This window comes from Siphateles boraxobius, unplaced genomic scaffold (assembly GCF_051911475.1).
Source record: "Siphateles boraxobius isolate OS27281-9 unplaced genomic scaffold, OSU_SipBor_1 211, whole genome shotgun sequence".
Taxonomy (NCBI): domain Eukaryota; kingdom Metazoa; phylum Chordata; class Actinopteri; order Cypriniformes; family Leuciscidae; genus Siphateles; species Siphateles boraxobius.
In genome coordinates, this window is record NW_027508824.1 from 112,796 (window position 1) to 135,746 (window position 22,951).

At 42.3% G+C, this 22,951-nt stretch overlaps 1 protein-coding gene across 2 annotated transcripts; it reads left to right on the forward strand.

Annotated features, from left to right (window-relative positions):
• The first annotated feature begins 6,208 nt into the window (after nt 1-6,208).
• On the forward strand, nt 6,209-22,548 carry LOC143746151 (Golgi-associated PDZ and coiled-coil motif-containing protein-like). Of its 2 annotated transcripts, XM_077237911.1 has the most exons (9): nt 6,230-6,707; nt 8,876-9,040; nt 12,766-12,789; nt 15,796-15,971; nt 16,074-16,239; nt 16,718-16,813; nt 16,938-17,102; nt 20,322-20,496; nt 21,588-22,548. In XM_077237911.1, exons 1-9 carry the CDS (start codon nt 6,426-6,428, stop codon nt 21,716-21,718), a joined length of 1,380 nt encoding a protein of 459 aa, XP_077094026.1. In that variant the 5' UTR covers nt 6,230-6,425; the 3' UTR covers nt 21,719-22,548. The 2 variants fall into 2 exon arrangements, with proteins under 2 accessions (XP_077094027.1, XP_077094026.1); XM_077237912.1 differs by lacking the exon at nt 12,766-12,789 and having other exon boundaries at nt 6,209-6,707.
• The last annotated feature ends 403 nt before the right edge of the window (nt 22,549-22,951 follow it).

Below are 22,951 nucleotides of genomic sequence, written 5' to 3' on the forward strand. Positions count from 1 at the left end.
GCCCGTTCCAGAGCCGGAGGCAGAGCCAGTGCCCGTTCCAGAGCCGGAGGCAGAGCCAGTACCCGTTCCAGACGGTGCCGTCTGCCTTCATGGACCTGGACTATCTGGAGCGTCTGGCTCGGATCCTGGACATGTCTGCTGTCTGTGTCTGCTGTTTCAGGGCCAGAGCCAGTGTCTGCTGTTCCAGAGCCGGAGGCAGAGCCAGTGTCTGCTATTCCAGAGCCGGAGGCAGAGCCAGTGTCTGCTGTTCCAGAGCTGGAGGCAGAGCCAGTGCCTGTTCCAGAGCCGGAGGCAGAGCCAGTGCCTGTTCCAGAGCCGGAGGCAGAGCCAAGGCCTGTTCCCGAGCTGGAGCCAATGTCTGTTCCAGAGCCAGCGCCTGTTCCAGCGCCAGAGCCAGTGTTTGTTTCTGTGTTTGTGTCTGGTCTTGTGACAGTTACAGTTCTTGTGTCTGTTGTTCCTGAGCCGGTGTCTGTTGTTCCTGAGCAGTTGTCTGCTTTACCTGAGCCGATGTCTGCTGTACCTGACCCGGTGTCTGCTGTACCTGAGCCTGTACCTGAGCCGGTGTCTGCTGTACCTGAGCCGGTGTCTGCTGTACCTGAGCCGGTGTCTGCTGTACCTGAGCCGGTGTCTGCTGTTCCTGAGCCTGAGCCACCGCCCTGGCCGCCCGGTGTCTGCTGTACCTGAGCCGGTGTCTGCTGTACCTGAGCCGGTGTCTGCTGTTCCTGAGCCGGTGTCTGCTGTTCCTGAGCCGGTGTCTGCTGTTCCTGAGCCGGTGTCTGCTGTTCCTGAGCCTGAGCCACCGCCCTGGCCGCCCGGTGTCTGCTGTACCTGAGCCGGTGTCTGCTGTTCCTGAGCCGGTGTCTGCTGTTCCTGAGCCGGTGTCTGCTGTTCCTGAGCCGGTGTCTGCTGTTCCTGAGCCGGTGTCTGCTGTACCTGAGCCACCGCCATGGCCGCCCGGTGTCTGCTGTACCTGAGCCGGTGTCTGCTGTTCCTGAGCCTGAGCCACCGCCCTGGCCGCCCGGTGTCTGCTGCTTCGCTCTGGCCTCCCAGGACTAAGCGTTCTGTTGGCCTCCCAGGACTAAGCGGTCTGTCCCTCCCGTCCCCGCCCCTGGTGTTTCCTTCCTGTCCCGCCCTGGTCTTATTGAGCGTCTGGTAGCCGCTCCGTAGGGAGGGGATCCTGTGATCCTCCAGTAAGTCACCCGGTAAGGTGGGCCACTGCCTACCGGTGTATGTGTATCCTGATGACATCGCTATAGGCTATCATTTGATGGTACTACCAAGGGTATCACTGGTTGTTCCCTCATCATAGGTCACACAATCACTATTCAATTCATACATTAATCTAAGTTATTGTTAAAAAGACTCAAGAAGGAATAATATGGTTGAAATCTATAAAGTTTACTAAATGACAAAACAGAGTCATTTACTAAGCTCCCCCTCAAATTAAAAATTCCCCCCCATAAGAATCACCTAGGGGGGATTTCCCCCCCATTTTCCGAAATGAAATTCAGGCCCTGCATCTGAGGTAGACAGACATGAGCTACGTGGTTGTGAAACGAAAGTTTTTGCCTCTGTAGAAGCTAGAGGTCTGTATGAAATCAACCTTTTTACAAAAAAAACATGTTTTTATCCGCAATCTTATGGAGAAAAACTACACTACCCACAGTCCTAAGCTTAACAGCAACGCGTATGATTGGTCAAACTCGCTGTTACCATAGAAACGTTTACTGTACCCACGAAACCGCGAACGGCTATAGCGATAACATTAACTAGCTAGCTGACTAGCAAAGGGAGCTTGTTGTCACAAACTTTCAGTTGTATAAATGCCAGAGAATGCATATAATTACAACCAGTTATTTATCTGATAATGTATCCTGAATTTTACTTGTAACATTGGCTAATGGGAAAAGGTAGAGGTGACTTGTTGAGTCAGTGGCATGAATCTACCGCGGACCAAATTGAGTACTAAGTTTAGTACTGTTTTCCAAGCTCACTCACTTTGGGCTTGTAGCCGAGGCCGTTCGCTGGCATCAGAAGGAGGGCTGCTGTCTTGACGGCGCTTAAAAAATTGCCGGATATCCATTTTTACTGCTCTATGATTTTTTTCCCCCAAAACACTTCAGCGGAAATCCCGCCCTGCAGCCGATTTCATTGGTTTAGGTAACAGTGCCGGTTAGGTTTAGGGATCAGTGTTTGGTGTAGGCAATCAGTACAGTGATTGACATGACCAATGAAAACTTTAGAATCAGCTGCAGGCCGGGATTTCCGCTGAAGTGGTTTGGGGGAAAAAATCCCGCGCTGGCTACGCAAGAGATTGGTCAACACTGACAGTAATGCAGCATAATATGAAAGACTTTGTCTTAGGTTTGACAACCTATGAAACTAATAATGAACAATATGAAACTAAAACGATCTAAGCTTAATTTAAAATGGCTTAGGAACTATAGGCTACTTAGAGATGGATAAACGCATTTAGAGGTGGATAAACGCACTTTGGAGGTGGGTAAACGCTATTTCCGAATTTTGGGAGGTGTGCAAATGGCGTTTACGTGCATTTAGCCTCCACTACATCCCTGTATATATATATATATATATATATATACAAATAAAATATAGGCTATATGTCTTGCAGGACCCTCTCCTGGGCCGACTCTTGCAGGACCCTCTCCAGGGCCGACTCTTGCAGGAACCTCTCCTGGGCCGACTCTTGCAGGACCCTCTCCTGGGCCGACTCTTGCAGGATCCTCTCCTGGGCCGACTCTTGCAGGACCCTCTCCTGGGATGACTCTTGCAGGACCCTCTCCTGGAACGACTCTTGCAGGACCCTCTCCTGGGAAGACTCTTGCAGGATCCTCTCCTGGGACGACTCTTGCAGGACCCTCTCCAGGGCCGACTCTTGCAGGACCGTCTCCAGGGCCGACTCTCTCCTGGGACGACTCTTGCAGGACCCTCTCCTGGGACGCCTCTTGCAGGACCCTCTCCAGGGCCGACTCTTGCAGGACCCTCTCCTGGGACCACTCTTGCAGGACCCTCTCCTGGGACGACTCTTGCATGATCCTCTCCAAGGCCGACTCTTGAAGGACCCTCTCCTGGGCCGACTCTTGTAGGATCCTCTCCAAGGCCGACTCTTGAAGGACCCTCTCCTGGGACGACTCTTGCAGGACCCTCTCCAGGCCCGACTCTTGCAGGACCCTCTTCTGGGACCACTCTTGCAGGACCCTCTCCTGGGACGACTCTTGCAGGACCCTCTCCTGGGACGACTCTTGCAGGACCCTCTCCAGGCCCGACTCTTGCAGGACCCTCTCCTGGGACGACTCTTGCAGGACCCTCTCCTGGGCCGACTCTAGCAGGACCCTCTCCTGGGACGATTCTTGCAGGACCCTCTCCTGGGACGACTCTTGCAGGACCCACTCCAGGGCCGACTCTTGCAGGACCCTCTCCAGGCCCGACTCTTGCAGGACCCTCTCCTGGGCCGACTCTTGTAGGATCCTCTCCAGGCCCGACTCTTGAAGGACCCTCTCCTGGGACGACTCTTGCAGGACCCTCTCCAGGCCCGACTCTTGCAGGACCCTCTCCTGGGACGACTCTTGCAGGACCCTCTCCTGGGACGACTCTTGCAGGACCCTCTCCTGGGCCGACTCTTGCAGGACCCTCTCCTGGGACGACTCTTGCAGGACCCTCTCCTGGGCCGACTCTTGCAGGACCCTCTCCTGGGACGACTCTTGCAGGACCCTCTCCTGGGACGACTCTTGCAGGACCCTCTCCTGGGACGACTCTTGCAGGACCCTCTCCTGGGACGACTCTTGCAGGACCCTCTCCAGGCCCGACTCTTGCAGGACCCTCTCCAGGCCCGACTCTTGCAGGACCCTCTCCTGGGACGACTCTTGCAGGACCCTCTCCTGGGCCGACTCTTGCAGGACCCTCTCCTGGGACGACTCTTGCAGGACCCTCTCCTGGGCCGACTCTTGCAGGACCCTCTCCTGGGACGACTCTTGCAGGACCCACTCCAGGGCCGACTCTTGCAGGACCCTCTCCTGGGACGACTCTTGCAGGACCCTCTCCTGGGACGACTCTTGCAGGACCCTCTCCAGGCCCGACTCTTGCAGGACCCTCTCCAGGCCCGACTCTTGCAGGACCCTCTCCTGGGACGACTCTTGCAGGACCCTCTCCAGGCCCGACTCTTGCAGGACCCTCTCCAGGCCCGACTCTTGCAGGACCCTCTCCTGGGACGACTCTTGCAGGACCCTCTCCTGGGCCGACTCTTGCAGGACCCTCTCCTGGGACGACTCTTGCAGGACCCTCTCCTGGGCCGACTCTTGCAGGACCCTCTCCTGGGACGACTCTTGCAGGACCCACTCCAGGGCCGACTCTTGCAGGACCCACTCCAGGGCCGACTCTTGCAGGACCCTCTCCTGGGACGACTCTTGCAGGACCCTCTCCTGGGACGACTCTTGGCTGTTTATCCTGTTGTGGCCCAAATGGAGGATCTCCAGGCCAGAGGGCAGGCCATGGGGAAACTGTCTTAATTTGTTTTTTTGACAGTTCTTAACAGAGATCTGAAGACATTGGTGTCAATCTGCTCGACCCCACCAGACAACTACTTCTTCAAGGCCTGGCAAACCAGAAAAATCTCTTACCAATAAATCTATAAAATAAAATAAAATCTGTTTAAAAAGAACCAATATAACAGGTTCTGGAAATGAATGAATAACAAAACAAAAACGAACAAAATAACTTTAATTAGAAAAAAATCACATAGCGCAGAAAGCATGAAAATAAGAGGAAGATAGGTTACACTTTATTTTAAGGTGATGTTACATTGTACTTACTCAAATAAGTACTGCTACATGTACTTACTATAGAGTTACGGTTAGGGTTTGGTTTAGGGTTAGTTACTTGTAATTATGTATATATTACTATACTATAGTAAGTACATGTAGTAACCTATGTCACCTTAAAATAGATTGTTACTGAAAGGCATTCTAAATGGTTAACTATAATATATATATATACTGTACATGTTGGAGGATTTTATTTCTGAACAGCATGTGTATCCCATGTTTGTTTTCTTCATGTTGTCTGAGTTTGGAGTTTTGGACAGATGTGGCTGCAGACACGTTGATTGTAGAGTCGACACAGAATAATGCAGAATATCATCATTATGAGAAAATAGCTTCACAAACCTCTGTGCTGCTGAAGCTGCATTTTGAGCATCCAAGGTTTAAATATCCGAGCCAGATTCACGCCTGTGAGAATAAGACTCCTCTGCTTTATTTAGAACAATGGCTGAGATCATTATCTTGCTAAGAAAACAAAATTTGACACCGGCAAGGAACTGACAAATCAGCAATATATCGTCCTGCCTGTTTGCAAATAAGAAACTTGCTGATAAACTATTTAGATCCTATTCTGTTGAACACATGCATTTTTTTTTACGTATACATTTCATATAAATTGTTGCATTCAGTAATATCAACTTGACAAAACAAAGCTTTAAAACCAAACATGCATAACATTTTTGGTCAAAACTATTAAGTACACATTTTACACACATTAATTTAGCTCCAGCATCTTAATACCCTGGAAATATGTATAATATAGGCCTATAATGTGTGCCTTTATAAGCTAAAAAATAAATATAAAGTTAAATAATAATAATGAAAAATATATATTTATATATGTATTTATAAATACCTAGGTTGGTTTGTGCTACAAATAATCATAATTATTGCACATATTTCTTGAGATATGCCAGCTATTAGTTTTATGTCTTGTTAATTTGTGTAAAAATTATACTGTATCACAATAAATTATATCAATAGTGTTAATTAGTTTGAATGCTTTTTTGGTAATGCTAACCCTTTTCTCTAGATCAGGCTTATACAGTAATGTACTTTGTTAACAAAAATTTTTAACCTTTATTTAACCAGGGAAATAATCACATTGAGATAAATATCTCATTTACAAGTGAGCCCTGGCCAAGGTAGCAGCACACGATATACATATACATAACATTTGCAAACATATCATACAGTTCAACAACAACAACAACAACAAAAAACAATTATAACAACTGTATTTATGGCACAAACGGTCTATCTGCTGTAAATTCCTATGAAGCAAATATTCCAAGCAGATCTGATTTACTCAACAATCGATTCGCTCGTCTATCGACTGTCTTCCTCATTGACAGTCCTCATCGTGTGGCAGACCAAACTAATCGATCCACGGTGTTGACTTGTTCGATCTCGGATTTCCTGGTCAGATGAGAGCACGGATAACACCTCAACAAAGCATCACTCTCACTGTCTATCACACCAGAAGCCTCTTGTTAATATAACTTGAACGGCCAAGTGATCGCGCCGAGTAAAGGACTAAATTGAAGTAATCTGTGTGTTCTTCTTGTAACGTTACCCGTGTTGAAGATGTCTGCGTCCGCTGGCGGTGCTGGATCCCCGGGCTCGGCCCTCTCCGCCGGTTCGGCTGCGGCTCCCGGCCCCGGCATGTCCATGTTCCGGTGGCTGGAGGTGCTGGAGAAGGAGTTTGACAAGGCGTTTGTGGATGTGGATCTGTTACTGGGAGAGATCGACCCGGATCAGGCTGATATCACATATGAGGGCCGTCAGAAGATGACCAGTCTCAGCTCATGTTTTGCTCAGCTGTGTCATAAAGCCCAAACCATCTTCCAGCTCAACCACAAACTAGAGGTGAGAAAAAGAGATGAATATTATCTTTTAAAGGCTTTAGGCCAAGTTGATGTTCTTTTATTTACTGACATAGAACTCTCTGTGAGCTATGTATTCTGTTTTGAAGGTTTCGATCTGAGTGTTTGGGAGTGACTAATTGTGGAATTATGGCTGTTAGTCTTTAAAATCTGGTTTGTATTTTATTTTACAAAAAATTTAATTAAATATAAATAGGTTTTGAATATGCTCTAAAATTGTAAATTCATGTTTCAGATGGATTTTAAACTAGCCTATAGCTGCTATAAACTAACAAAAGTTACCATCTAAATACCACGGCATATAAATATTGCACTCACTAGGCCATAGTGTGTGTGTGTGTGTGTGTGTGTGTGTATACTTTCTGTATAGATGTATAGATTATGGCAGACCCCCTTTTGTATAAACACAATATTTCCTTTTGTGTTAACAGAAGATTTTCATTCCATGTAGCATACTGATATCTTTTGTACAAGATTACGCTAAATTTGAGATGGAATTAATTTACAGTGCTGGGCTTTTGGTCATTAAGTACCAAGTTAACGCACAATAAACCCGACAGGGTGATCAGGACCCTGACACGAAGCAAGATGTCATGATAGTAATGAAAAGAGGAAAACATACAAAACATCTTGTTAACATTTAGTGTAAACGTTCTAAAGTTGATTAGCTCAAAAATACTTTGCATAAAACTAGGACGGGATATAAAAACCTGTTAAACCTGCTTAGCTCAGTGCTAGACTGGTCATTCTTCTGTTTGAATTATAAAAGATCCCTCAATATTAACTGCAACAACATAATATGAATGAACGTATGTGCCAGCTCATGTTTGTATTAAGTATTGTTGCTGTTGAGTTCTGATACACAGTCTTAGATAGTTAGTGTCTTGTCTGTGTATTGATGGTTTCAGGCTTCTCAGGAGACCAGATCGTGTAATCTGCTTTTCCCACTTTTCAAATCTGTTAATGGCTCTTTATCAAAGCTCACAGTCCAGTTTGAAAAGCGGTATTAGGCTGACTTTCACCGGGGAAATGAATCGTCTTTGCCATGGAGGAATCCCTTGAGTCCAGGACAGAAAATTCAAAATAACATGTTCTTAATGGTAGTGACTCAAAGGTATATTTGTGTGGGAGGCAGAATGTCTTTCTGAGAAGGTGGTTTAGCACATGGACACAGCAGATTAACACACAGATTGATAAAAACCCTGCTGTACAAGACGAGAGTTGGATGTGACCGTGAAAATCACAGCTTCCTGTCCTTATAAAAGCACTGTGGCGAGACTATACCATTCCATGGTATTCATTTAAATGGTAAGATACTTAACTCAAAGAATAACATGGTACTTATCCAAAAACCTCAGCATTGGAACGATAACTATATTATCGTCCACACACCAATGCCCTAAATTGTTCTGTGTATTCTAAGCACGAGCTGCTCGAACTCTTTAAAGGGTTTGTTTGCCCATTTAAGACATGAAGTTGTATGTATGCAATCCTTACCAGCACTATAGCGCATACACACTGACCCAGTCTGTAGTCACCTCCCTGGTCAGAGTTCTGGCCGCTGGAAGTTTCTCAAGAAAGTACTCCCGGTTAGTTTCCGGGCCTCAAAACTGTGTGTTTTTACGCTGCGTTTCAAAGCTTGATTAATTTAACACACAAAAAAGACGCCGGTCAAAATTCATACCTCAGTTTTAAACTAGAGTCGTTCACATAGGAAACATGGCTCGAAATGCAGGAAGACATGCACTAATTGCTGGGCCACTGTCTAGTCTCTCAAAAAGCCACACAATTTGGTAGCATCATTTTAAATTTGCAGTTTTCCTTTGAATTAGAGTCTTTTAGGATAAACATTTGTCTTCATTTTCATGTTTTTCCCTCCATTTTTCTTGATCTGTACCCTATGTCTTTACTTTTCTGGATCAGGGAAGGATCGTGCAATACTTCATATGCAGACACTATTTGAGTCAGCACAAGTCTCCGTATGATTCATGACTCTTGGATGGCTAGTTAATAATACTCTGTGTGTGTGTGTGTGTGTGTGTGTGTGTGTGTGTGTGTGTGTGTGTGTGTGTGTGTGTGTGTGTGTGTGTGTGTGTGTGTGTGTGTGTGTGTGTGTGTGTGTGTGTGTGTGTGTGTGTGTGTGTGCTTCAGGCTCAGCTGGTGGACTTGCGGTCGGAGCTGACGGATGTCCAGGCGGAGAAGGACGTGGTGGAGCAGGAGGTTCACCAACAGCTTCTGCAACTCCACGCCATGCAGCTCAAACTCCAAGCCAAAGGCGGCCAGGCGGTCGACTCGGACTCTATCAAGGACAGGATGGTGGGCACAGCTTCACATTACTACAAATGTAGCAGAACTGATGGGTTTTATATAGATGGTTTATTAAAAACTGCCCTGTGAGACACCTAAAATGTTAGCATTAAAACTGTAGTTCACCCAAAAATGAAAATTCTGTAATTTACTCTACACTCAAGTTTCTCCAAACCACCTGTATGAATTTCTTTTTTCTGCTGAACACAAAAGAAGATATTTTGAACTAGGGCTGGACGATTTTGGCTAAAATCATAATCGCGATTAATCGAACAAGTTACCTCGATTACGATTATTGAACGATTATTTAAAAAAAATCTTTCTCATGTGTCACTGGCAAGGCTTATACTGTAAATATGTTCACGGTTGTTATTTTTTTTAATGAAAGAATGCATAATCCTATCTTTGTGATTCTAAAATAAGGAAACACACAGATAGCTTTTAATGCTTATTAAATATTTCAAACAATTGAATCAAACAGCACACAATGCTTGAAATAAAAACGTCTAATAAAAAAGTAATTAAGTTTTAATGTAAAAAGAAAGTTTACTCAAAATGTAGAAAATAGTTCTTTTTGTAAACAAAATAAATTATTGTAAATATTGGCAACTTAAAAGTAAAATATAACTTGTATAAAACTAAAAAAACAAATCCTTTTCATATTGTGTAGCATTTGTAAATGCTTGTGTTATGGAAACCTGCTTTGTGGAGTGGAGGCACGTGTTGCTGGGCGTTTGTCAGTCTCTCTCTTTTTTCGCGTGTTTCTTTGCTACAAGCGGCTCCTGTTGCTGAGTCGACTCAGTGTTTGAGTTCCCTTTCACACAGAGATTCTGGAAAATACACGGATAAAGTGGCCCGGGATTTGACCCGGGTTTGTTTGACTTTGGTTCATTCACACTGCCAGTGATTTTCCGGAATCAAAAGAGTGCGTTCACACAGACACACACAACCCGCAAAGACACGTGACATGTCCCAGCGGCGTCTATAGTTTGCTTATGAGCTGCGATTTCTCTCGAGAAACTACGCTTGTTCATTTTTTTTCTCTGATTCGATCATAAACTAGCGTATTACGAACCGTTTCACGCTGGCGAACGATCCCGGCCTAGCGCCATCATTACGACACGGCATTCATTACGGCTTTTGTTCACACAGCGCGCGTTCCGGGACTGAACACGGCAATGTTACTACGTCCCCAACCTGGCATCTATCCCGGGTCGTGTTTGCGTTCACACAGAAGGTGTTTGTTCTGGCAATTTCCCGGGATCAACGCGCTGTGTGAAAGGGGCTCATGTTGCTTCAGTGTCGCAGACTGCACGGGGCGGAGTTACGTGAATACACACGCGGTAATATGTTTTAAGGGGAAAGTACATTAACACACAGTGGACGGAAATATTAATAGGATTAAAAAAACGAAATAACCGACATGGTAAGATTACGTCGGTTATAGGCTCTGAATTTCGGTTTTGATTATTTTTCGATTAATCATCCAGCCCTATTTTGAACAATATGGGGTAACAAAACCCCATTGACTTTCGTAGCATTTTTGTCCCATACTATGGAAGTCTATGGGGCCCATCAACTGTTTGATTACCGACATTCTTCAACATGTCATATTTTGTGTTCAGCAGAAGAAAGAAATTCTATACAGGTTTGGAAAAACCTGAGGGTGAGTAAATGATGACAGAATTTTTTTTTTTTTGAGTGAACTATCCCTTTAAGGCCACCTGGATCTTCAAATCAATATGTTTGCAAAAGTATGTGGACACCTGATCACTGAACATCTCATTCCAAAACTATTGGCATTAATAGGGGCTTTCGCACCAAGTAGTCATAGGAGCTTAGTTACAAGAACGAGCCACCAGGGTGAGAGCTAAATGTTCCCCTAGGCTAGGGCCGTTTTCCTGGTTGTATTCGCACCGCCGGTTGGAAATTTGAAGTGACGTAAGCCGTGCTTCTTGTTGAGAGTTATTTTGACGGCACTGAGAACGCAAGAGCCTGTGCACACAGCGCTCTCATTCTGTCTTCATAAGTTTATGATCTGTTTAACAGCCCTGTCTAATACGTTATTTACACAAAGAAAGTAACCAGTATATGAAAAAGTACTAGTGTTTGCCGTGTGGTTGATGCCCAATGTTGCTAGCTGAGCAGGAATACATAATCATGTTTCGCTTTGTCCCGTCAAAGTCTCTTTGGATTTTCTCCTTAGCGTAAAGGTTGAGCGGTCCATCTATCACTGTTTTCCATGTTTGTAGAGTTAGCTCTCTGAGTAAATATATAGGCTATAAACTCAGCGGTGCTGATGTTTCATGTGCATTCGGCCAATCAGCGTACATTTACATCACTGGTAGTTCCTATAGTGCTGGGTTAGACCCTACTCTGAAGTGGGAGCGAACTTAGTTCCCCCAAAATTCCTATTTCCTGAGGGGCAAACACGCCAAAAAGCGGGTACTCTGCTTTCTGCCATTAGTTCTAGGAACTATGAAAAGGTTCCTCCGGTGCGAAAGCCCCTAATGTGGAATTAAAACCATTATAATGGCCCCCACTCTTTTAGGAAGGTGTCTTATTGATGTGACTGACATATGTTTGCTTGCATTGGGGTAACAGTGGAGTCTAGAAGTGATGTTTGGTGATTAAGACTGAGTAGTTAAGTGGGATTGAGAACAGGCCAATCGAGTTCTTCCAGACCCTTCTCAAAAGAGAAGTACTAGACGAACCAGGAGCCTGTTTTGCGGACAGAAATGCTGTCATAGCATTTGGCAAACAAACCAGAGACTATCAATATGTGCTTTGTGCCGTAGGTTTAGTTTTCCATTCATTTGTAACTATGGTGCCTAGATGAATATGCATATTTCCATGCAACACAATATGCAAATAGCAGATACAATGATTATTTACATGTTATGACCAACAGTTAATATATTCAATCATATTGTAAGTAAAAGTAAATCACTAAAACTAACCCTTACAGAATGAAAATGCATGGATTAATTTTCTAAAGATTTTCTAAAGATTGCACTTAACAGTGTTATTCAATTACTTTAAAAAGAGTGTTAGGTGCACAGTTAAATATCCATAAATAAATATGATATGATGCACTATATATATGATGAATAAAAAAGGTCAAAAGATAGGATTTATTTGAAATAGGACTGTTTGTAATCATTTAAAAGACTTCACTGTCACTTTTGATCAATTGAATGCATCCTTGCTGAATATATCGACTAATACAATACATTAAAAAAATCACTATTTCATAAACATTCTAACTCAAGCTTTGGACGGCGGTGTGTAAGTCGACAGTGAGTATTAAATCTGCAGACAGTGTTTGTGCACTTCATGCTTCAGCACTCGCTGTCCTGTTCTGTGGACTTCTGTAACTGACCCATGATTGTTCTAGACTCTTTCACTTGACAGAAGCGTGAGTAGCGAGGGCAGAAATCTGAGGAAACGACTTGTGTGTCTGTTGAGATTGCATGGCTGTATTCAGCCGTCAGCAACGGTAGTGACTGTAATGTCCACATACTTTTGTCTATGTAGCGTAGCTGTGACATTTGATGGTGTAATTGCAGTATCTGTGTATGATCAGCGGTAATGAACACTAACAGGCTCTGGTTGGGTTGGCACTGACTTAACCCTGCGGATGTAAGGATGAATGATGAAGCTTCACAAACGGCTTTCCTGTTTAACCCTGCGTCTCTAACTTTTGACCCTCTGTTTTTCTTCTCAATCTTAAGCCTGTTCCCTCAGTGGAGGACAAGGTAAGTTTTGCATAGTTTTGAGTCTGTGTGTCCCATCTAACTCCACTCTTTTTGCCAGTTAATGCTTTGCTGTCTGTTTCAACCATCCCTAATGAAGAACGATGTTCTCTGTGGCCACATTTACGCTTCAGGTCTTGATACCCAATTCCGATTCGTTGACTATATCCGTTTTTTTTGAAGACCCAATCAACCCGGTCTTATTTTAAAAGTGACCCATATCCGATATCTCCATTTACACTATACACTTGGCAAAACAACCCACGGTAGACATACTGATCCAGAACAGCTTTTGCTGAAAAGGAAGTAAAAACGGTGTGATTTGCAATGGGTGCAAACAAAATGATAGTACAAGCTTCCTCACCAGTTTTAACGTCTACAAAACATTGGTCTCTCAAGGTGGAGGAAAAAAAGAGGAGAGCCCTTGTTGCAGCCTGGGCATTGAAAAGAGTCATGTGATCGCGTTTTCAATGACGTACGACTTGAAATGTCAAGGGGAATATCCAATCTGTTTAATGATAACTGATCTGAGATCATCGGAATCCATGAACATTTTTCCTGCTTACACGCTCGTGGGTCATATCCTATCTGTGCCACATGGGTAGAAAAAATCGGAATTGGGTCACTTGCACCATGTAATGCACATGCGGCCTTGTGTAGTAGATTAACTTCTAGAGGTGCACAGTATATTTGAGGACGATACATTATCCACTGATAACTAGTAGAATTACAGCCTAAAATTTGAACTGATAATGTGATGACATTGTTTCTGATGCGCACAAGTCCTATCCAGAAAGTATTTTAGCCAAATAAATATGTAATGTCATTCTGTGCAAATTTCTACATCTATGCAACATGTCACATTGTGTTTGGGTTAGGGTTTAGGGCTGCACAATTTGGGGAAAAAAATAAAATGTGATTAAAAGAAATCCAGGTTTGCTGTGCTTGTTTGTAGGGCTGTACAATTTATCCAAAGTTTTGTGATTATATATTTATTACTAAATTAAATATGAAAACTAATAAATACAAATCAAATAAGAAATATTACTATTGTAATAAAAAAAATAGTTTTATATTACAACTGTAAAAATACAATATTGATATTTAAGGCTGTAATTGATTTCTTAATTTTCAAATGTTGAACCATTATACATTTATTTTGCCTGAAACTGCAGGGATCTTCTCTATTGTTGATAATTGCTTCCCACGTTTCGCTAGATGGTTGGTGGATATGCCATTCCCAAATACACGTTAAAGCAACCCAAACTCAGCAGAAATAGAGATGCGCTGCGTCCGAAATCCAATACTTCCCTACTAGATAGTATGTGAAAAACACTTCTCCAACAGAGTAGTGTGTTGAAATACATAGTATTCATTAATACATTATACATAAAATAGTAGTACATAATAAAGCACCTGGATGACCTACTATTTCCGCTGAGATTCTGAAGTGTGCATTCGATGAAGTGAACACTTTACTATCCCATGAGGCCACGGGAGAGGATTTATGAACGGCAGTCGTAACTGACGCTGGAAGGTCACATGATAATGACGACTATGTGACCGCGCCTTTAGTTATTGGTACAAGCTGATCATTATCAGCCATAAACTTCAGTATAGGTGCATAGCTACTGCTAGATGTCTTCGTTTACCTCCAGGGGTTGTAACAAATGAAGAGGTGCCATTCATACGCAAGTCTGTTCTCTTAGCTTCCCTGATTGGCTGGATTCATGTCACTATTGACAGACTTGTAGTAACTATTATGTTAAATCTACATTTGTTACAATTCTGAGTCTATAGTATGTGCACACATTAAAGGATTAGTTCACCTCCAAATGAAAATTTCCTAATAATTTACTCACCCCAATGCCATCCAAGATATCCATGTCTTTCTTTCCTCAGTGGAAGAGAAATTACATTTTTTGAGGAAAACATTCTGGATTTTTCTTCGATTAGCATTTTGAAGTCCAAATCAATGCAGTTTCAAAGGTCTTTACAGTGCTTTAACAGTCTGTGCACGATCAGCTGAGGAGGAGGGGCTTATCTCGCGAAACGATAGGTCATTTAAGAAAAAATTTATATATATATACTTTTTAACTACAGTTGTTTGGATTGAGCTGATCTGCAACAGTACTTCTACAACAACGGCGGTACTTCCGCCGGCGCCCGCGACATCTAGCGTGACCTTTCAACGTGATGACGTAGTTCTCGGCGCGTTGCAGATCAGCTCAATCCAAACAATTGTAGTTAAAAAGTATATATATATATATATATATATATTTTTTTTTTAAATGACCTATCGTTTCGCGAGATAAGCCCCTCCTCCTCAGCTGATCGTGCACAGTCTGTTAAAGCACTTCAAAGACCTTTGAAACTGCATTGATTTGGACTTCAAAACGCTGGCTGTCACTGAAGTCCATTATTCGAAGAACAATCCAGAAATGTTTTCCTCAAAAAACTTAATTTCTCTTCCACTGAGGAAAGAAAGACATGGATATCTTGGATGGCATTGGGATGAGTAAATTATTAGGAAATTTAATTTTGAGGTGAAATAATCCTTTAAGTGGTATGTTTTCAAGGAATAGTTCACCCAGAAATATATTTTTCTTACAAAAACCCATTGCTTCGCTTCAGAAGGCATTTATTAACTTCCTGGAGTCGTATGGATTACTTTAACGATGGATGTATGCGCATTAGAAATCTGGGAAGAGCCAGGATATTGTTTAATTTAAGTCAGCTTTTGGGTGAACTATTCCTTTAACTAGAGTGTTTGTCTGGTGATCTCACCTGTACTGTTGTGAAGTTGTTTTTGTAGTCATTGTGGTGACGTAGGTCTTCTGCTAGCGTGTGAAGAGCTGTTTAATGACACTGGTTTGATGTTACTCTGCTGGGATGTAACTGAGTATACACTTCCCTCAGTACACACACACACGGTCAGACCACCAGCACACCACAGAGTTTCGGCGCTCAACTGCTCACCTCATGTCTTCGTTCGATTACATTTCACAGGAGAAGGAACTGGAGGCCAGTAAGAAAGAAAAAGTGAAGGAGGCTAAGTTGGAGGCAGAGGTGAAGATGCTGAAGAAGGAGAACGAGGCTCTCCGCAGGCACATCGCGGTCCTACAGGCGGAGGTGTACGGAGCCAGACTGGCGGCAAAGTACTTGGACAAGGAGCTGGCAGGGAGGTAAGGGACAGCATTGTTCTTCTGTGTGGGTTTCATGTGGCGATATCTTGCACACAAAGAGCTGAAGTGGTTGGTAACAGGAATGCTTTTTTTATTATTTAGGGTGCAGCAGATCCAGTTGCTCGGGCGAGACATGAAAGGACCAGCTCATGACAAACTGTGGAACCAGCTTGAAGCGGAGATTCACCTGCACCGCCACAAAACTGTGATCCGAGCCTGCAGGGGGCGCAATGATCCCAAGAAGCCCTTGCCGTCACCCGTGGGGCATGTAAGACAGGACATTCATTTCATTTACAAGTTGGCGATATTGCATACAAAAGGCGAACTACTTATATCAGAGTAAACTTTGAATAGTCAAGAGAATAATTTGCCTGTAGTGTATTTATATCTAAAATCAAAATCAGAAGTTAATAATGTAATTTCTTATATATTTATAATATATCATATTACATATTTATTTATTCTTTTATTTATTTTTATATTTTAAAATAAGAAATAATTTGTATACATACAGTATATATAAAATTAAGCCTATTTTAAGCAGTTAAGATTTTAAAATGTATTTTAAATATATTAGATATAAAATTAAGATTTTTCATATTTAAATAAATAATCTTATTTACCCATATGCAATATATATATAATATAAATATATAAATATTATTATTATTTTATTTTTTTAGATGAACTATTACCATTATCGGGTATTCACCCTTAGTGTGTGCTCTATATATTTACCTCTACAGGAAACAGATTCTCTGAAAAAGACTCAAGGAGTCGGACCTATACGCAAAGTTGTTCTGAGTAAAGATGATCATGAAGGACTTGGCATCTCCATTACTGTGAGCTCAACCTTTGATTTATATGCAGGCTGCTCCATCCATTTTTTATGATTGTGAACTAGAACTAATGTTTGTTCCAAATCAAAGTCCTGATTTAATGTTTACATTCCTGGAATTAATACAGGGTGGGAAAGAGCACGGTGTTCCCATTCTCATTTCCGAAATCCACCCCACTCAGCCTGCCGAGCGCTGCGGAGGACTGCATGTGGGAGACGCCATCTTAGCCGTCAACAACATCAACCTGAGAGATGCAAAGCACAAAGAGGCCGTCACCATCCTCTCACAGCAGGCGAGACACACACACACACACACACACACACACGGACTCTCTCTCGGTTCAGTTTGCAGCTCGACGAGGGCGCTGTCAGATCAGGCTTAGCGTGTGATAACTTATTATTAGAAGCATGTTTCAATCCCATTCTGCTGAGAACCTCCCAAAAGCTGAGGGTGCTTTCACACCTGCCTCGTTTAGTTGGTTGAATCGCACTAGAGTTCGTTGTCCCCCTTGGTGCGCTTCGTTTGGGCGGGTGTGAAAGCTGCAATCGCACTCGGGTGCGCACCAAAAGCGGACCAAACAAGCGTACATAGACCTCCTCGACGAGGTGGTCTCGGTACGCTTTCAAGCGAACTCTGGAACGGTTTGTTTGTGGTGAGAACGTGATCCGACCTCGAACAGACCCAACTGCCAAAGAACTGCACATTTTTGTGCTAAACCAGCTGCCGTAGTCAAACAAAATTATTATTTAGATTGTCAATAGCGCTCCCTTTAACCCATGACTGACTTACCGCGTTCTGCACTCTCACTAAACTCTCATCATAAACACTGAAGTTGTCCGCACTGCACAGTGAATCTCTTATTTATATCGCGTCTAGACTGTGTTGTTTATGGGGGGATTTGCGGAAGGATAAAGCTTGTGCTGATTCTGAACATACATTGTGAGGGAATTCTCCGCATGTCTGCCGGATTTTCTTCTTTGTTTACTTAAGCCTAGTTCACACTACATGATTTTAAAACGTCGGGCTGAACTGTCCGGTTCACACTACATGACTTGCTCTCTGAGAAATCAGGAGTGTTCAAGTTGTTGAGCTGTTCACACCACACGACACAGCGTGATTGATCCGCAACCGGAGGTAACGCACTACACGAGTTCACAACAACTCTGTCACCCAACGATTCTACCAAATCTATCTTTCTAATATCTATCTTGACGCGAAACAGCACGCGCGCCAATACACAACGAAGAACAACACAACACGGGAATATGGACGTCAGACAGAAACTAGTGCTGCAAAATGTTTGCGCGATCATTTGCTCAAAATGCAAATGAAGAAAAAATAAGAGAGTATGGGCGAAAGAGTGGATCTGCATACGCGAAGAGCAGGTCTGTGCTACAGAGAGAGTTGGCGGTGAGTACAGCATGTTTATATTGGAGATGTAGCTGCATGTTTATGTTTGGCTGACGGCAAAAATCACGTATTTACCCGGTGCCCTCAACTCATGCCTTGCTGTGATTGGCTGTTGCTCATGACATCAGTGAGGTTGAGTCGTGCGACAGCTCTGGATATCTAGCATGCTAGATATTTTTCTAGGCTCGGCGACGCGTCTGCGAGGCGTCTGCGAGGCGTCTGCGAGGCTCTTTGATGCGTTGTTTGCTCTTTCATACTAACAGATTAGCGAGCGTTCATCGCCCGCTAATCCCCCGCGATTTGCACGCGATAACACCCTGACCTGTCGGCGAGCTCAACGATTTGCAAATCGGGCGTAAAATCATGTAGTGTGAACTAGGCTTTACGGGAGTTCTGTTGGAATTTTCCCGCACGTTAATTCAAGACACATCCGGCCAACGAGTGATGTGGATGTTGTCACATGACTCCATTTTGGTTCGTTTCATCAACTGATTCGGACCAGAGCAATCAGTGTGTGTGAAAACGAACCAAAATGCCTGGAAATGATACAAAGTATAATTTTTCGCCTCGGTCCGGATCAAGTGAACCGAACTACAGGTGTGAAAGCACCCTGAGATGCTCTTTAATTTGGGCTTGTGAGGCGTTATGAAGGATTTGAAGAAAACACGCTGCTTTATGCCTGGTTCAGATTACACGATTTTTTTTGTCTTTTACGATAGTCACTGTGTCAGATTACGCGATTTTTTTTGTCTTTTACGATAGTCACTGTGTCAGATTACGCGATTTTGACTCCTAAAATCTTGTCGTGTCGTGCACAAGAAACATGTCAGACTACACGTTGCTTCCTGACCAGTCATCGCGTGCCGTCTTTAACGATGCGCGTGATGTCATTGAGAAGGCGAAACTATAGCGAGTGACTTCCGGAAACGAACGTAAACAAACAATGGATGTGGCGGTGAGTGTTGTATTGGCTGTCCTGTGTTCAGAAAACTTAAAAAAAGAAAGAAAACCCGACAATGGACACGTTCCTGGATTGCTCGAAGAGGACAGTATTGGCTGTCAATCCTCCAAAGAGAACTTGAGGTAAAATATTGTTTTCTTACGAACCTTTCCTCCATGTCATAACTCCACCTAGTAGCACCATCGTCTCTCTTTCGTTTTGCCATTTTTGAAAGTTGTGTACGGAAAAGCTTCTGTGCTCCTATTGGTCAACCTCATACATGTGACGGAACCCGTCGTGGACGAGCGTTTAAAAAATTAAACATGCTAGTCTTTTTGTCGTGATGTCGTGAAGCATCGCAGACGCGACGTAGGTTGTCGCCCACTATGACACACTATACGAGATGATACGATCGAATCTTGCGTCCCGACGCCCGTTGTCATTTACGAATCCCCACGTCAAACGGATCATGCCAAAATCGGGCTAAAATCGTGTAATCTGAACCAGGCATTAAAGGAATGGTTCACCCCAAAAATTTAAATTCTCTCATCATTTACTCATGTTGTTCCAAACACATTTGACTTTTTTTTTCTGTTGAACACAAAAGGTGGCCACTGTTTTCAGTTCAATGAAAGGGAATGTGGACTCGGTCTGTCAAGCTCTAAAATGAGCACAAAATCCACCGTTTATATGACTCCGGTCTTATATGAAGTCATATGATAGTTTTGTGTGAGCAACCAATGGTTATATTTACTCACTTAAAGGGATAGTTCACCCAAAAATGTAAGTTCTGTCATCATTTATTCACCCTCAAGTTGTTCCAAATGTTCAGAATTTCTTTCTTCTGCTTAACACAAAAGAAGATGTTTTGAAGAATGTTGGTAACCCAACAGTTGATGGACCCCATTGACTGCTATAGCATATTTGTTCTCCATGGAATTCAATGGGGTCCATCAACTGTTTGGTTACAACATTCTTCAAAATATCTTCTTTTGTGTGCAACAGAAGAAAGAATCTCATACAGGTTTGGAACAACTTGAGGTTGAGTAAATGATGACAACATTCTCATTTTTGGGTGAACTATCCCTTTAAGAAACATGCATACACACACACACACACACACACTTCCAGACACTAACACGTGTGGCGGTTTCTCCGCAGAGGGGGGAGATCGAGTTTGAAGTGGTTTACGTGGCTCCAGAAGTGGACTCTGATGACGAGAACGTGGAGTATGAAGATGACAGCGGACACCGATACCGACTGTACCTGGACGAGCTGGAAGAGGGATCAGGAGCCAATCACAACAACGGCACTGCTGACCCCGCCTCTCTACAAGGCAAGTCCACTGATGAAGGAATTTTCTCCCTGGCAAACGGCCCAAAACTGAACAACAATTTGTTTTACAGCATTCATTAATACATGTAAATGTATAAATATACTATTATTCATTGTTAGTTCATGTTTGTTTATAATAAATTCATATTTTAATGTCAATTTATAAATATAATATTGTCCTATCTCAACTTATACTATTGTTTATTGTCAGTTCATGTTTATTCATAAGATATTTTGTATTATTATTTTCTATTTTCAATAATTATATTTTTTTTATCTTTGATGCTCATAAGGCAATAACATTAATTATTATATAAATAAATTATACTATATCAATAAAGTTAATTTAAAATAAATCTCGAAAGATTAAAATGTATAGTTAATGTTAATATTAACATAGATTAATACATACTGTAAAATTATTATTGTAAAGGGGAAAAATGATATCAAATTATTATATAAAAATATACACTACTGTTCAAAAGTTTGAGGTTGGTAAGATTTAATAGTGTTTTTGAAAGAAGTCTTCTGCCCATCAAGGCTGTTTATTTAATCAAAATACAGTAAAATCAGTCATTAGTAAAATCAAATAATTTCATTACTCTTATGATATATATATATATATATATATATATATATATATATATGTGTGTGTGTATAAAATATATATGTGAAAAATTTTATATAATAAATATTTTTTTTTATTTTGTAATATATTTTAAAATGTTGCCGTTTATTCCTGTGATCAAAGCTGAATTTTCAGCATCATTACTCCAGTCTTCAGTGTCACATGATCCTTCAGAAATCACTATAATATGATGATTTTCTCTTATGAAATGAAAGTTTAAAAGAACAGCATTTATTTGAATTGTGAACATTATAAATGTCTTTACTGTCACTTTTGATCAATTTAAAGCATCCTTGCTGAATAAAAGTATGAATTTGTTTAAATAAATCAAATAAACTTTGAACAGTAGTCTATGCAATCATATTGTTCCAGTCTATGAAGCAGTTAATCATTAAAACCAGAGGTTCAAGTTACGGTTTCAAGTAAATCGTGCAGTTTATCTAAACTTCTCTTTCTCCGTCCAGCTGTAGGGAAGCACTTAGTGAACAACAGAACAGAGAATGGAGAGACCGGCTTGTCCAGTGAAAGCCCTTCAGACGACAAGATCTCGAAGACAGCCGAGTGTGCAGAGAGTTCCTCTCAGAGTTCCTCTTAGACCTCCAGAAACACCCTGAGATGACGGAGAGCAGAAACAGATTAACACTGCACATGTATAATATGTAACATACGAGATTCTTCTTGTTTTACGCCGTATGGAGAACAGACTGGTTCAGATGGAGGAACCACTGAGAGAAGAGGACATTATATTTCTCAGTGGCCACAGAGGATTGCTTGCAAATGTACGTCACCATCTTGGTTTATAGTTGTAAAGAAACGCTTGCCCGGACAAAATGGCGATCTACGTAGATGACTAAAGTGATTGGATGGAATTATACGGTGTAAGAGTTTCGATTCTTGACTTCCTGTTTTGTGCGACCTCTCCGTGCATTTAATGACGTCCATATATGTGATCTGAATCTGAGCTCAGATGTAGAGCTTCTACTTTCATGATTCACGTTTCCTCTCTCGTAGTGGATATAGCAATGAGTTACTGTTTGCTCAAAGTGTTTGTTCATGTAAAACATCATTGTTTTAACCTTTGTGTTTTAACCCAGTCCTGCTCTGAATCTAACAGGATGATGTAACTTCCTGTTTTGCGCACAGGGTGGACAGGAGGTGATGGCCGAGAACGAACACTGTGTCGTAATAACAGTACACATCCGCGTGCGGTTACAATGTGCCATTTAATTGATCTATAATGAGTTTCGTAGAAGTGATATCCTGGTCATATTTTCATATTTTACCACCCCCATATATAACCCCCACCCCCCTAATTCTCATCACTGTAACATGATACATTTTAATTCAGGAAAACTTTACCCTCAAAGTTTAGGATCAGAAGTTCAGTTAAAAAATTAACAATTAAAAATCAAATTATTTGTTTATATATTTGGTGCTGTCAAATCGATTAATCATGATTAATCACATCTAACATAAAAGTATGTGTTTATATAAAATATTATATATATATATATATATATATATATATATATATATATATATATAGAGAGAGAGAGAGAGAGAGAGAGAGAGAGAGAGAGAGAGAGAGAGAGAGAGAGAGAGAGAGAGAGAGAGAGAGAGAGAGAGAGAGAGAGAGAGAGAGAGAGAGAGAGAGAGAGAGAGAGAGAGAGAGAGAGAGAGAGAGAGAGAGAGAGAGAGAGAGAGAGAGAGAGAGAGAGAGAGAGAGAGAGAGTGTGAGAGAGAGTGTGAGAGAGAGTGTGAGAGAGAGTGTGAGAGAGAGTGTGAGAGAGAGTGTGAGAGAGAGTGTGAGAGAGAGAGGGAGAGTGAG